This window comes from Dermacentor albipictus, chromosome 3, assembly GCF_038994185.2.
Source record: "Dermacentor albipictus isolate Rhodes 1998 colony chromosome 3, USDA_Dalb.pri_finalv2, whole genome shotgun sequence".
In the NCBI taxonomy this organism is placed as follows: domain Eukaryota; kingdom Metazoa; phylum Arthropoda; class Arachnida; order Ixodida; family Ixodidae; genus Dermacentor; species Dermacentor albipictus.
In genome coordinates this window covers 100,296,048-100,308,607 of record NC_091823.1, presented here as the reverse complement: position 1 = coordinate 100,308,607, position 12,560 = coordinate 100,296,048, and the positions used below count along the sequence as shown (strand labels likewise).

Here is a 12,560-nt window from a genome sequence, read left to right as displayed (position 1 = left end):
CCAACGTAAAAGGTGAAACAGCGTGGCCGCTCGCATCGTCTCCGTTTGTGCCCCCCGTGCAACACCATCTCACCATCTCTTGGGCTCACGTTGACGGCGCTATAGGGGCGACGCGCCTAACAAAGTCTACCAAGCACTGACAGTCTATTCCCTTCCACAAAAGTATTTCTTTTTTCGGGCCCCTCGCTAGGAGGCTGGAGCCTTCGCTCTTCGTTACGAGCAGCTTGTCGAGCTGGCGGCTCATTACGTACAGCAGTGTAATTAAACACCTTGTTGTTTGTTACGCCGCTTCATCTCTGCCTGTGCCTTCTCCGCTGTTCGACGCGGTCAAGCTATCGATAGTTGAACCAGCGATGCCCTTAGTGATTCGAGGTTCCATTTGCAACAACACGCTGCCCCGTGACTTACTTCAGGTTCGTGGCATCATGCTATCGTTCGGTAACTTACCTCTCCCGAAGCGACATGCAGTGAAAACTCGATTTAACGAAGCCGACGGGAGCCGTTAGTTATTTCGTCAAATCGAAAGCACCTAAAGTTAAAACATTTACGCGAATTGCGTTGTGTTTAAGAGCGAGAAAATAAAAGTTATTGTTGCCTGCTTACGCACTTATCGTAGACAGCGAGACCGTTCAGCGCGTCTTCTCGCAACAAACCTGCTTAGCAGGTCAATAGGGTGCCCCAGCAGAGCTGAAACCGAGCATATATATATATATATATATACATATATATATGGTGACACGTGCCTATATTCCTCCCAGAACTTAGTTCGGGTGATACGTTGAGCTCACTTCGTTGCCTCCTCGAGATTTTCAATGCATCAGACTTGATCAAGATGTGTTAAGGAAAAGCAATTCGAGATATCTGGCATTTAGAAGCAAAATTTGACTGTATGCGTGACTTCCACGTTAAATACAAACTAGTGCCCCATCGCTACCCTCTAGTGGTCTTCTGATGTTGCTACATTGAAAATATTGGTTTTAGTTGGTTAGTTGGTTGGCTCAATGTGATGTCGCGCAACCGACCGACCGACCAACCAACCGACCGATCGAGCAAGCGAGCGTCCAAACAGTCAATCAACCAATTAGTTTGGTTTCTCATGCGTACTTCGTGAAAGCCCTGTGTTTTGCCGCAGAGACGCTCCTCCAGCTCCGAGTTCATCCCTCGCTCCGAGGCATCGAGGGCGCACAGCTTGGACCTTCGCAGCGGGTTGACGTTGCACACGGTGACGTCGGGTATCTCGAAGGACTCGTTGGTGTTGTACTCGAAGGCGACGGCCACGCTGTACGTGAAGTACTCGCGCAGGATGGCGGCCGTCTCGGTGGTGCTGTAGTACACCAGCGTCAGGAGCGCGACAGCCCAGAGCAGGCGGCGCGCGCCTCCTCCCTCCACGAGCGCTTCTGAGCCGGGGAGCCCGGAGTCCAGCGCAAGCTGACCGTACACTTGCCCGCACGTGCTCCACACGCTGTTGCGGCTGGCGTCACCACCCCGTGCAAGTGAGGTCATTTCGTCTGCAGTCAAATGCGAAAGGCGCCGTGGCAAGTGACAGACGCACACCTACTGGCTCGTTTTTCCCGTACTACCTCCGAATGTGGGACTAGGGGGGGGGGGGAGTAGTGACTGCTGTGGCAAAGACCCAAATACGTTCCGGCATAGAACAGTGTGTTCAGCACCTTAGACAATAAACCGACCGGGACGAAGAAACAACGAAGGCAACACGATGCCAACGTTTTCATTACTATCGTTGGGGTGCAGCTCTCTTGTTTGTCCGTAGCTTCGCGCCAGAGCTATTACACGGTATCTACCAACAGGGAAAACCGGGAATTGTCAGGGATGTCGAATAGTCTGGAAACGCTCAGGGAAAACTCAGGAAATTTGTGTTTGTATCAAGAAAAATTAGCTGTAATTTTATTGAAAGGGAACGAAAGTCGTGCTAATGCTGGCTCGAGTAACAGACATGAGTCGTAGCCAATCGTATTTGACACCGTGTCGTTAGCTGGAGGAGTTGCCAGTGTACAGTCAACGACCTATTTTCCGGACGCCGAATTTTTGGGACAGGCCCGATAATTCGGAGGGCTTCGCGGCACCACCGCGTGCCCCATAGAGTCAATATATAAGAACGTTTGAAATTTCGGACGCAAGAACTCTTTTCCATCCGAGTTTCCGGACTTGTCATGACCGCAGGTCTGAAACGGCATTAATCAAAGCTACGACGGCCGTTATTTTGATTACCTCGCGGCCTCGAAATGGCGCTCTCGCACGCAGATCCGCTGGCAGCCGTAGCCACCGCTGCGGCAATGCTAGGCCTAGCTGCTTAAGCTTCTTGCCGTTCGGTGCCGTGTTTTTCATTGAAAGAATGCGCCGCTGTCAGCAATGGCACCCACTCTGCATTTGTAATCCTCGCGATTGGCTTCGAGGCTCGGTAAGCACGGCGCGTTGCTTAATGACTGGTTCCAAAAGTCAGCTTCGCCTCAGTACGCAATGTATTGCGGTGAAGCTTAGCAAGTGCGGGAAGGGGCAATTGTCATAGGAACCAGTATGTATTCCTTAAATATACACGCGTTCACCCGCCGTCTCCTGTTACAGTACGAGCATCGATATGCCTAATAAGTGTAGTGGCAGAGCTTCAGAGGTTTTTCGGACGTGCCTGTGGCAATTTGAGTCCTTAACAGCAATAAAAGACATACATTCATTGTTTTCGGACTGTCAGGTTTTTCGGACGTTTTCGTGGCCCCTAGGGAGTCCGAAAAATCGGATGTTGACTGTACAACTGACCAAGCGGATGCTTCAAATGGTCCGTGGGGCGAATGCGCAGCGGAACGAGGACGAGAACAGGAAGGACTGATGCATTGAGGAATGAACGGGAAAGGAAGTGTGCCGCCGCTTTCTTGAAGGAGCTTAAGCTCAAAATACAAAGTGCTGGCTGACGCCGAGATGCCGGTGTCTCTAATACAAATCAATATAAACTACTTGAAGTAATGAAACGCACCACTGAGGCGTTGTGCGCTACCTGATATTATGTCAAGACAGTTAACCTTCCAGCTGCTGAGAGAGAATCTCACTCGTGACAAAGTTCGGGCGTCATGCCGATGAGCTTGCTATAAGCTGATAGAAATAGCTCATATGTGAAAATGTTTTTTTTTGTAGCCATCTCTTTTTATTGGTATTTGAAAGATATTCTCGGTCTATTTAACTTATTTTTGAACAAAACACGCCACTCCTCGCTATTCAAACTCAATTAAGTCGCTTTTTATTTTTTAATATGCTTGCTAGAGAGTGACGGCATCGAGCGACATGGTGTCAGCCCGTCTTGACATAAGACAAAGTTCTGTGTCTCTCAGAGAATTTTGCAAGGACACTCAGGGAAAGCCTGGAAAACTTAGGGAACTTGGAGGTGTCACCTTGGTAGACACTCTGTACTAACCCAAGCTAGTCCGGGAGCTGTAATTTGCAAGGTGTCTCGTGCTCGAATTCTATTGCGCCGAACAGCCCTTCACGGCTAATCAAGGTGGGTGATGGGGAGATGACGACGATACTTTGACGTATTTTGATGAAGAGAACAAAAGGTTAGCGGGTACAATTCCATGAAACTCCCTGTCCATGTAAATCCCGGCGCGGTAACCACAAAAGCACAGCAATGTTGCGGTGTGGGGATCAAAAGTACGTGGACTAATTAAATATAAGTACATGCACAGATCAAAGTTTCTCAATTGCAGGTTATCTTACAGCGTGTTCAGTGAATGGGCAGCTATAGGCCTTTGAAAACAGAATTCCATCGTCGCTCGAGACACAAGTTGCATTGCGCCGATACCACATGGCTTTAGAGAACGTAACAGAAAAGAAAGAAATGAAAATACACACCAACTCCTTGCTGGTGCTGCGCAATACAGACAGATGTTTGCAGTTGGATACAAGCTCACGCTCTCTGGGCAACCGCGGCCGAAACAAACCTGCCAAAGCGTTAAAGGTGATCCCGGTCCCCGGAACGCTGCCCGATACCGCGTAAAACTGCACGTAGAGAATAACTGCATCGCATACGAAAAATAAGCTGTCCTCAAAGCGTGCTAACACCTTTTTTTTGAAGTCTTTCACATACTTTCTTATTCTCTCGATAGCTATCACCGTGACGTCAGTCGACTTGTTCAAAGAGGCTTCGATTGACTGAATGCTTTCTGTAGACTTTTGTTCCCCGAGCAATCGACGTCTCGCTTTGGTCTCAGTTTTCGCTGCAAATAACAAAGAGCGAGCAATATTGACCACGCGCACTCTTTCCTGTCCTTGTCGGCGGCTTCGCAGCTGAATGCAGGAAGTGGCCCAATTTACTGCCGGAACTTCTGAACGGATTCGAGGCCATGTAGTCCCTTCTATAAGCTGTCCTGGGCACGACCTCCTGCACTAGAGAGTAACGAGGGCTTTATAAATTGCTTTATTCTTTTTTGTTTCTGTTTTTTGACGCGCTGCTTGGCGGCAACATTTGCCGTGCCAAGCTGCAGAACGGTCTTTATGCACGGTGAACGCCCATATTGACCGCGAAACAACATGTAGCCCGGATTAGAGCGGGAAGCCATTTAGCGAGGCACGAAGGGCGAGCGATATTGTTCCGGCGAGCACTTCGTGACTGCCGAGAAACATTTATGCGCACCACTAGCGTATAACGCTCTGTGCTCGTTAGGATCCATTTAACTGGCGACAGTAATTTCTTGCCTACTTTGCTTTTTAATTCTTTATGTTCTATTCTATAGGAGAATGCGGGAATAAAAACCGTAAGAACGGCTTGGCATAAGACCGCATTCTCTTCGTTTCGGCGTACACAGCAGGTGACATCGAGTTTTAAAAGTAGCATGCAAGTCTTTGCTCTTTTGTTTTAGATTAAAAAAATATTTAAGAGCACATAGCACATCAAAGTGTTCAGATAGCTTACTTGACGAGGAGGGCATTACTTAATTTTTGAACGGCAAATCGCAGTGTTCAAGCAGCTAATTAAAAATAGAAATGACGATTTCACACTTTCACATCTTTCACACTTTATACACGTGTTGTTAATGCGAAATTGAAGTCACGCAATGGAGAAGATGCAGCGGTGGCGTAGAGGTAGAACACCCGCCTCGCGTGCAAGAGGTCCGTGGTTCGAATCCCGGTGCCGGCAATTTTCCACCGGATTAAAAAAAAATACGCGTGTTGATAAAATTGCATAAACAGGCCTGGAGTGTGGCCTGATCCCGGTGACCAGAACCGGTAACGCACTCCCTCACCAGAGCAGGACTGGCCACTCTGGTGCAGTACTTGGCCACAACCTCCTATATGAACACAACAATCAACCCCCGGCCCTCACTCAGTCCCCAGCAGCTGCGAAGCAACTGACCGCGGCGGCGGTCAGACCTGCGACGCAGCAGAGGGTGCTAAGAATCCCCGGCTCCGGACAGGCCGCCACATTTAACGCCAGAACGTTATCTAGTAAGGGGGGTCCAGCAGTGCTATTGGAGGAATTAGAGGGCAGTAAATGGGATGTAATAGGGCTCAGTGAAGTTAGGAGGCCAAAAGAAGCATATACAGTGCTAAAAAGCGGGCACGTTGTTCTACCGGGGCTTAGGGGAGAGACGAGAACTAGGAGTCGGATTCCTGATTAATAAGAATGTAGCTGGTAACATACAGGAATTCTATAGCATTAACGAGTGGGTGGCAGGTCTTGTGAAACTTGATAGGAGGTACAAAATAAAGGTTGTGAAGGTGTACGCCCCTACATGCATTCAGTCATGATGACCAGGAAGTCGAAAGCTTCTATGAGGACGTGGAATCGGTGATGGGTAGAGTGAGAACAAAATACACTATACTAATGGACGACTTCAATGCCAAGGTAGGCAAGAAGCAGGCTGGAGACAAGGCAGTTGGGGACTATAGTAGAGTTTGCGGAACAGAATAATATGCGGATAATGAATACCTTCTTCCGCAAGCGGGATAGCCGAAAGTGGACGTGGAGGAGCCCGAATGGCGAGACTAGGGATAAGACTAGGAACGTTACGGGATAAGAGAAGAGCAGATTGGGTGAGGGAACAAACGCGAGTTAATGACATCTTAGTTGAAATGAAGAAAAAGAAATGGGAAAAAAATGAAGAAAAAGAAAGAAACTTTTATTCAGCCCTTAGTAAAGGTTGGTGCGCGCTGGCACCAGACAGGGTGGAACCTTCTCAGATCCCATATGCGTCCAGCAGTTCCTGGCCGCTAGCCGCCAGCGCGAGCTGGGTTGGTACGTCGGGGCTGGACAACAAGGTCTCCCGTCGTTCAGAGAGGGGGGGGGGGGGGTTGAGGCTGGGGAGGGTGGGTAGGGATGGTGGGGGGTTTTTGAGCTTAGTGCACTCTGCAAGTATGTGTGCTAGAGTGCCTTCTGATCATTTGCAAAACGGGTATGAAGTGTCATGCTTTGTTGGGAACATATTGTGCAAGAGCACGGGATGCGCTAGCGACCTCGCTTGCGTGCGTCGCACGATCGTTTGCTGCCTTTGGCAGCAAAATGTACAGTAGGCCGCAACATTCGAAGGTAATTTTAAAAAAATATTCCGTGAATATGCATATTGATACTAGAGCGGCGCATCATTAATTTCCAGCAGTAGATTGTTTGTCGTAGATACAGTGGCGTGTGGACCATAAATAAATAAATAAATAAATAAATAAATAAATAAATAAATAAATAAATAAATAAATAAATAAATAAATAGAACAAAGAAAGAACGCCCAGTTAAATTTTGTTGCAGTTCTTCGGGGCTAAGTTTGCGAAGTTTTCCGTTCGTAAGTGTGCTTTGCCATTGACCAGCCCTTTTGATAATATTTGCAGTCATGATTGGATGGTATTTCTCCTTAAAGGGCCCCCTCATAAGGCCACGTAGAAAATTTTGGTTACGGTTTTGGTCGCAATAAAAATTCACCTTGAAGAAGACAAGTCCACTTGTCGAAACGTTGGCTCCTGCATTCACCTTGTTCACGTTTTGCTCATCGTCTTGAATTTCCATCCCCCGCATTCCCCGTCTTTTCAATAAAGATACGTGCCTTTTTGGCTTTATAATGTTTCACAGAACATAGAAAAAATGTCTTTATTTCGCCGAGTCCACTTGCAATCGTGAGTGGCAGAAGCCAAAGCAAGCAGAGTTTTGCAGAATACGAACTAAGCACAAACAGTAAGCGGGGCACCAAACAACCTGCAGCGAAGAGATTCGGGTGAGAAAGGAAGAGAAAACACACCATTATCAAAAAGCACCCGGTGTTGGATCGTGATCGTCTGGATTTGGCAAATACAGGAAGTATTCAAGCTGCGGCGCGAGTGATAAGATATGGCCTAAGAGCTTCGAAAGGTAAAAGGCAGCTTCTGATGGCACAAAACACCAATATGAGATTGTTGCCGTCATGGGGAGCTGATAGGCCTATATTTTGTGATATCAAAGACACTGTGTTAGTCTGGTGTTTGCTGGTAGTTTATTATGGAATGGAACACAAAGAAAATACCATACGGAGCTGTATGCTTGTAGATTAAACTACTAGAACAATTTGACAGCCACTCGAGGGGAGATATGCGGACACAGAATATTTTCTACAGCACTTTCTTGCTTTTCTCTGGTCGCTCTTTTTTATTGGTCTTTTACCCTAGTCTCACAGACAACTACGATGGATTGAAAGCTTTGAAAGCTGGTAGGAGAATATGTAATTGATATTGAAATCATACTAAAGGTTTGGGCACGCCTTGCGAAGCGAACAGCAGACAGCCGGCGGATACAATAATCGTGCGCATATTCGTAATTTTTATCCCTAACTGTTTTATCAGCGCCATTCACGGCGACCGGAATGAACATGCAACACCCTTTGAATCCACTCTGAACCCGAGCTATGCGGTTTTAAGCAGAGGAAACTGAGTAGTACTGCGTTTCATGTACTATTTTTATGTTTCTCATTTCACCGTGTCTGTCCGGATGTACCCATTACGTAACTAGCTGGTTGACGGCTATCGCTGTACAACATAGCTGAGCTTATTTTCCCTCAACGTATTTGAACTCGCATAAACTACAGGATCCCAACACGAACTTCGTGGAAAAACATGAACACACGTATAAATATAGCTGACATCACTTGTTGAACAGTGCTCCTATAAGCCTTAAGGTTTCACTGGTTTAAGTCGCATCAATTTAAACGAGAAGTTTCGAATCAAGACGGAAATTTCCGGGCGCAGGCGTGAGATCGCAGGGGGCGTTGTCGCTGGCGCTGTCTACCACGCAGGCAGCGACACCGGCTGCGCAGTGATGGGATGGAAGCAGCCCGGCCTACCGTATAGCCTGGTTCTGAAAAAAAAAAGAAGGAGAGAATGCTTACAGCTTTAGTTGACATGACGCAGCAGCAAGACACGCGTGCGACATTTCAAAATGTTACCCTAACTGACCGGCTTCAGTTTAGTAAACGGTGAGGTAACTTACAAAGCGTCATTCACTTTGAAAGCCGCTCTGGATTCTCGCTGCTCATTTCTTACACGAAAGCAACCAAGTGCTGTGAGTAATGCACTTCTTCATGAGAGTATTCAAAGTGCTTGTTTTTTTTCATAATTCGAGTAGTTTAACTGAAGCCTATTTGTAGTTTATTTGCTCACGCATAGGGAGCAGGTCTGGCCCATCCACCGCTAATTACTGGTGCTGTTTATGACGCAAGCCAGGACTTACAACCTTGAGGCTATTGGAGGGTAAGACTGAGATAGGCAGAAAGAGAAGGCTGCATTTCCCGAGACCTGTGTTTGCAACGCAGCACGTTTAGGAACTATGGGTCATGATCAAAATTACGCAACACAATGCTATAAGGTTCTGACCGACGTTTTTTACGAAGTACGCTCTACCTTTGCGCTGGGCGAAGTGTCTTTAGTGCTTACCAAGCTCGGCCACCGTAGAGGTAGTTACGAAGGCATGCTATGGCTGTTAACTTGAAGCCTGAATTTCCCTGGTGCCTCCGAGATTTCTGGGAGGCCTCCGAGACGCTATACACTGCGCGTGTGCGCTACCGTTCACGCCTCGTCTGCGCATGCTCAGTGGCGTATCCCCCGTGCCGGTTACTTTACCGGTGTGGGAAACAGCCGGTCTGCTATAACTAATTCAGGGACATATAGTTTGCCTTTGGGCGGCGATGACGCTGTTGCTGGCATGTATATCTTGTATCTCCTTGCGCGACGCCAAAAATGAGCGCAAGCATTAGACGCGTGCCTTTTGAGTTGAGGCTATTTCTCATCGTCTCAAACATGAAATTCCCAATCACATTGTCACTTTCGTTTCATTATGTGAACGAAGTCTTAGTGGTCTTAAGAGCGAAAGAAGTGTGGGTGCGGCGATGAAAACAGTCTGTTTCTTCGGAAAGAAAAAGGAAACGCACAAAGAAATAAAAGCAAAAATTCTCATCGATTGACCTGCCGTGGCGGCTTAAGCGGCTATGGTGTTACGCTGTTACGCACGAGGTCGCGGGATCGAATCCCGGCCGCAGCGGCCGCATTTCGATGGCGACGAAATGCAAAAAACGCCCGTGTCTCGTGCATCGGGGGCACGTTAATCTAATCCGAAGTCCCCGACTACGGCGTGCCTCAGATAATCAAATCATGGTTGCGGCACGTAAAACCACGGAATTCAATTATATTAAATGTTTATTGATTATTTTTTTTCGAAGAAGCAGTAATAGTTTATTCACTTTACTTACTCACTCACTTTTTCATAGTATATGCACTCCTCCTGCAGTTCTATGTAAGACATTGATGGATTATGTAGCGCTTGCTTAAAATAGAAGCATACCTTTCCGCACAGACGGCGGGGGCGGTCATCTGGGCAGTACGTATCGCACTCGTGGAAGCTCTACGTCCTGACCGTTCACGTTCTTGCACGTAAGCTCAAAAATCAGGGCGCGCTTGTCCGGGTCGATCTTTTGCTTGGACACCTCCTCAACCACTTCACTCATGCTGCGGATAGAAAACGGCAAGGGCTCAAAACAGTACGGATCGCATTTAAAGTAACTGGTATAAGTGGTAGCTCGGCAAGGCACGTCAGTTCAACGTACTATTACAAAGCCAGCCGTCATGAATACTTGCTGGAGGACTAGCCGGGTCATCATTACGGATCAAGGATAGTTTTTTGGCCACAGACCAGACAGACGCGAGGAAGTTGGACGGGACCGGAGCACACTCGAGGAAAGTATCCGGACACAATACAAATACAGCTTGTTCTCTCTTTCTGATCGCTAACTTTATCTTTCATTAAAATAAAGGGCTAGGTGCAAAGCGCAGAACACGTGCAACCATTACCATCCACCTCAAATCAAACTTGTGCCATGTCGAGCCTATATGTATTACCATATCAGTGTTGGCTTTCGAGATACTTGATATTCGATGACAATAGTCATGCGGGTGAGTGATTGTAGCATAAAGCGAGGGATCAAGAGAAGGAAATGCTTATGCGTTGGCGGTATATCGGTCTACTTATATGCATCTCGGACGAAGTTCTGAACATTATAAGGCAATACATACGCTTGGTATTAGACGGGTTTGATTTGACAAATCTGCTGCTACGTTAGGTGCTTTGGAGCTGGTCTCGTCACAAAATTCGCGCGTGCGTGCGTGTACGTGCGTGTCAGCGTGTGTGTACAACTTTGTGGTTTCTACGAAGACTGCAGTGTCCACAAAAATTTGGGCAGAACTTATATACGATATGACTACCCAATAGGCGAATAGCCGAAGAGCGTCATGTCTGAGACAAGTACAACGGTCGGATTCATCTCTCACGCTGCCGTCCGGACATGCTGCGCCTTCTGGCGGCGCCGCCCTGAAGTCCGCGCAATACCCCAGTAACCCACGTTGGCGTAAAAGAGATTCACTGAAAAAGGGCACTTTCCAAGTGGCGCATGCTCAGTGGCACATAGCCCCGTGAACGGTCCACGTACAATTCAGACTGCACTAGTACGTTCGGGATCGGCCCACATTTTTGGCGGGATGGCAAGACAGCTAGATAGCCGGATATAAAACTGGCTCGACAATGCCACGAATGCTGTTCAAATTAAAAATCACTTTTGTCAGCCAAATAAATTGACTTTGCCCGACCACGCCTTATTTCAATAAAAATGCGTCGAGGCGCATGTAGCGGCTTCTTTAGCACACACGCATTGCGCAATTGAGAAAGAAACAGCTCTCAACCGGCATCTGTGTATCACTTGGTCAGTAAAGGTCACTGTACTCACGATAGTTCGAGACGACTCTTGGAGGACGGCTGGAGGGTGGCGTACAGCACTCGCTCCCCTTCAGTTACTGCGATGATTTTGACGTTGTTCTCGTTCTGTGTGAATTAAGGTGGTAGGCGAACATTAGGCACTCTGTGCGGAACGACGAAATTTATCGCAAGTGCGTATACAAGAAAAAAATACGATAACAGACTTTCTTATTTTAAGGAGGGCTTTTGCTCTGCAGCCCTTCAACGGTATACTGCAATTTGTTCTAAGCGTCACTGGAAATTTATGTATTAAGTATAGCGCAATCAGCGGAAGTGGTTGCCTACGGCTGTCATAAAACCACCAAGCCGCAGTGGATGAACCAATCGTAGAGCTTCAGTTTGGACTAGAATGTGTACGTCAACAGTTAGAGCGATAATAATTCAATGGTTTTAAACGAAGCATCCAAAAGCTTTACGAAAGCTTTCTTTTTCTCTTTCTCTCTCTCTTCTTTTTTGCTTCAAGTGACTATTTCTGGACGCTAGACCGTATATACAATCTACACGTCAGAATATGAGCAATGTTTCTAACACAAAATCTTTTTTTTTCGAGGCGGAGGGACCACGTGACAAGGCGCCAGGGAATGGGCGGTCCGCTCCGGAACTGCGGCGTGGGGAAAACGAATATGGTACAGTGAAAAATGTTCTAGTTATGATAGTCTCTTTGTCTCTCAGGCTTTCTTCGGTGCTCAACCAGTTGAAATGCTTCCGTATGCACGCTCATATTGGAAGAAAGCACCGTACCCTATCCCTTGCTTTTAACAGGGACTATATAGTCCTCTCCGTCCATGGATTCTCTGCATCGCTTTCAGGAATAGGATGCCGATCCCGTGTTGATTACTAATAATTTGTGCTCGAACGATAAAAAAAATGTGTACATCACAGTCCGCTAGTCATGGCACAACGCAAGACATATTCTGTAGCGTAGACGTATAAAGGAATATTGGGCAGACGTATCAGGTGACATCAAATGAACACCACCTACCTCGAAATGTTCGAGAAACTGGGAAAGCGTGATCTCCCCTTCAACTTCGAGGCAGTCCCAAAGTGTGAATTCCTGGTCGTTAAACTGTTGAAAAGCGGAAAACACCGAGTGTGATGAGCATACTCCAGAATGGCCCAGAACAACACTACATGAGGCCTAAGTTACGCGTGTCGCGCTCAAGGCCCTCTTGCAGTATAAGTATGTTCGTGACTATGCGCGGCTGCCAGAACTATTTTGCGCGACCGGTGGGTGCTGGGAACACCGATCTTATTCACATTGTTCCTATCGCATGAAAGCGGGTGCCTTTGTGGTGATGG

The 12,560-nt window shown here is 47.3% G+C and overlaps 2 protein-coding genes and 1 long non-coding RNA gene across 3 annotated transcripts in view; all 3 read right to left on the bottom strand.

Moving 5' to 3' along the window:
- Window positions 1–629: 629 nt before the first annotated feature.
- On the bottom strand, window positions 630–3,989 carry LOC139057727 (amiloride-sensitive sodium channel subunit gamma-like). The gene is made up of 3 exons (XM_070536475.1): window positions 3,948–3,989; window positions 1,105–1,508; window positions 630–653 (listed from the first exon to the last, which is right to left on the bottom strand). Exons 2-3 carry the CDS (start codon window positions 1,501–1,503, stop codon window positions 630–632), a joined length of 423 nt encoding a protein of 140 aa, XP_070392576.1. The 5' UTR covers window positions 1,504–1,508; window positions 3,948–3,989.
- A 4,118-nt stretch (window positions 3,990–8,107) lies between these two features.
- On the bottom strand, window positions 8,108–11,370 carry LOC135901329 (uncharacterized). Its single transcript, XR_010564091.1, has 3 exons — window positions 11,233–11,370; window positions 9,798–9,961; window positions 8,108–8,318 (listed from the first exon to the last, which is right to left on the bottom strand). It is a non-coding gene; the product is annotated as an uncharacterized lncRNA (long non-coding RNA).
- Window positions 11,371–11,551: 181 nt separating this feature from the next.
- Window positions 11,552–12,560, bottom strand: part of LOC135901358 (ubiquitin-like modifier-activating enzyme 1) — a 43,797-nt gene continuing 42,788 nt past the window's right edge. Inside the window, exons 23-24 of the mRNA XM_070536474.1 lie at window positions 12,244–12,327; window positions 11,552–11,605 (exon numbers count right to left, since the gene is read on the bottom strand). Coding sequence (XP_070392575.1) covers window positions 11,552–11,605; window positions 12,244–12,327 — 138 coding nt within the window. The remainder of the gene's footprint in view (window positions 11,606–12,243; window positions 12,328–12,560) is intronic.

Bases quoted from the DNA above. Each gene is read 5' to 3' on its own strand.
- LOC139057727 (XM_070536475.1), bottom strand. From the start codon at position 1,503: ATGACCTCACTTGCACGGGGTGGTGACGCCAGCCGCAACAGCGTGTGG. The intron at 654-1,104 runs GTACGCATGAGA...CCTGCTAAGCAG, and splicing joins AAACACAGGGCTTTCACGAA to GTTTGTTGCGAGAAGACGCG.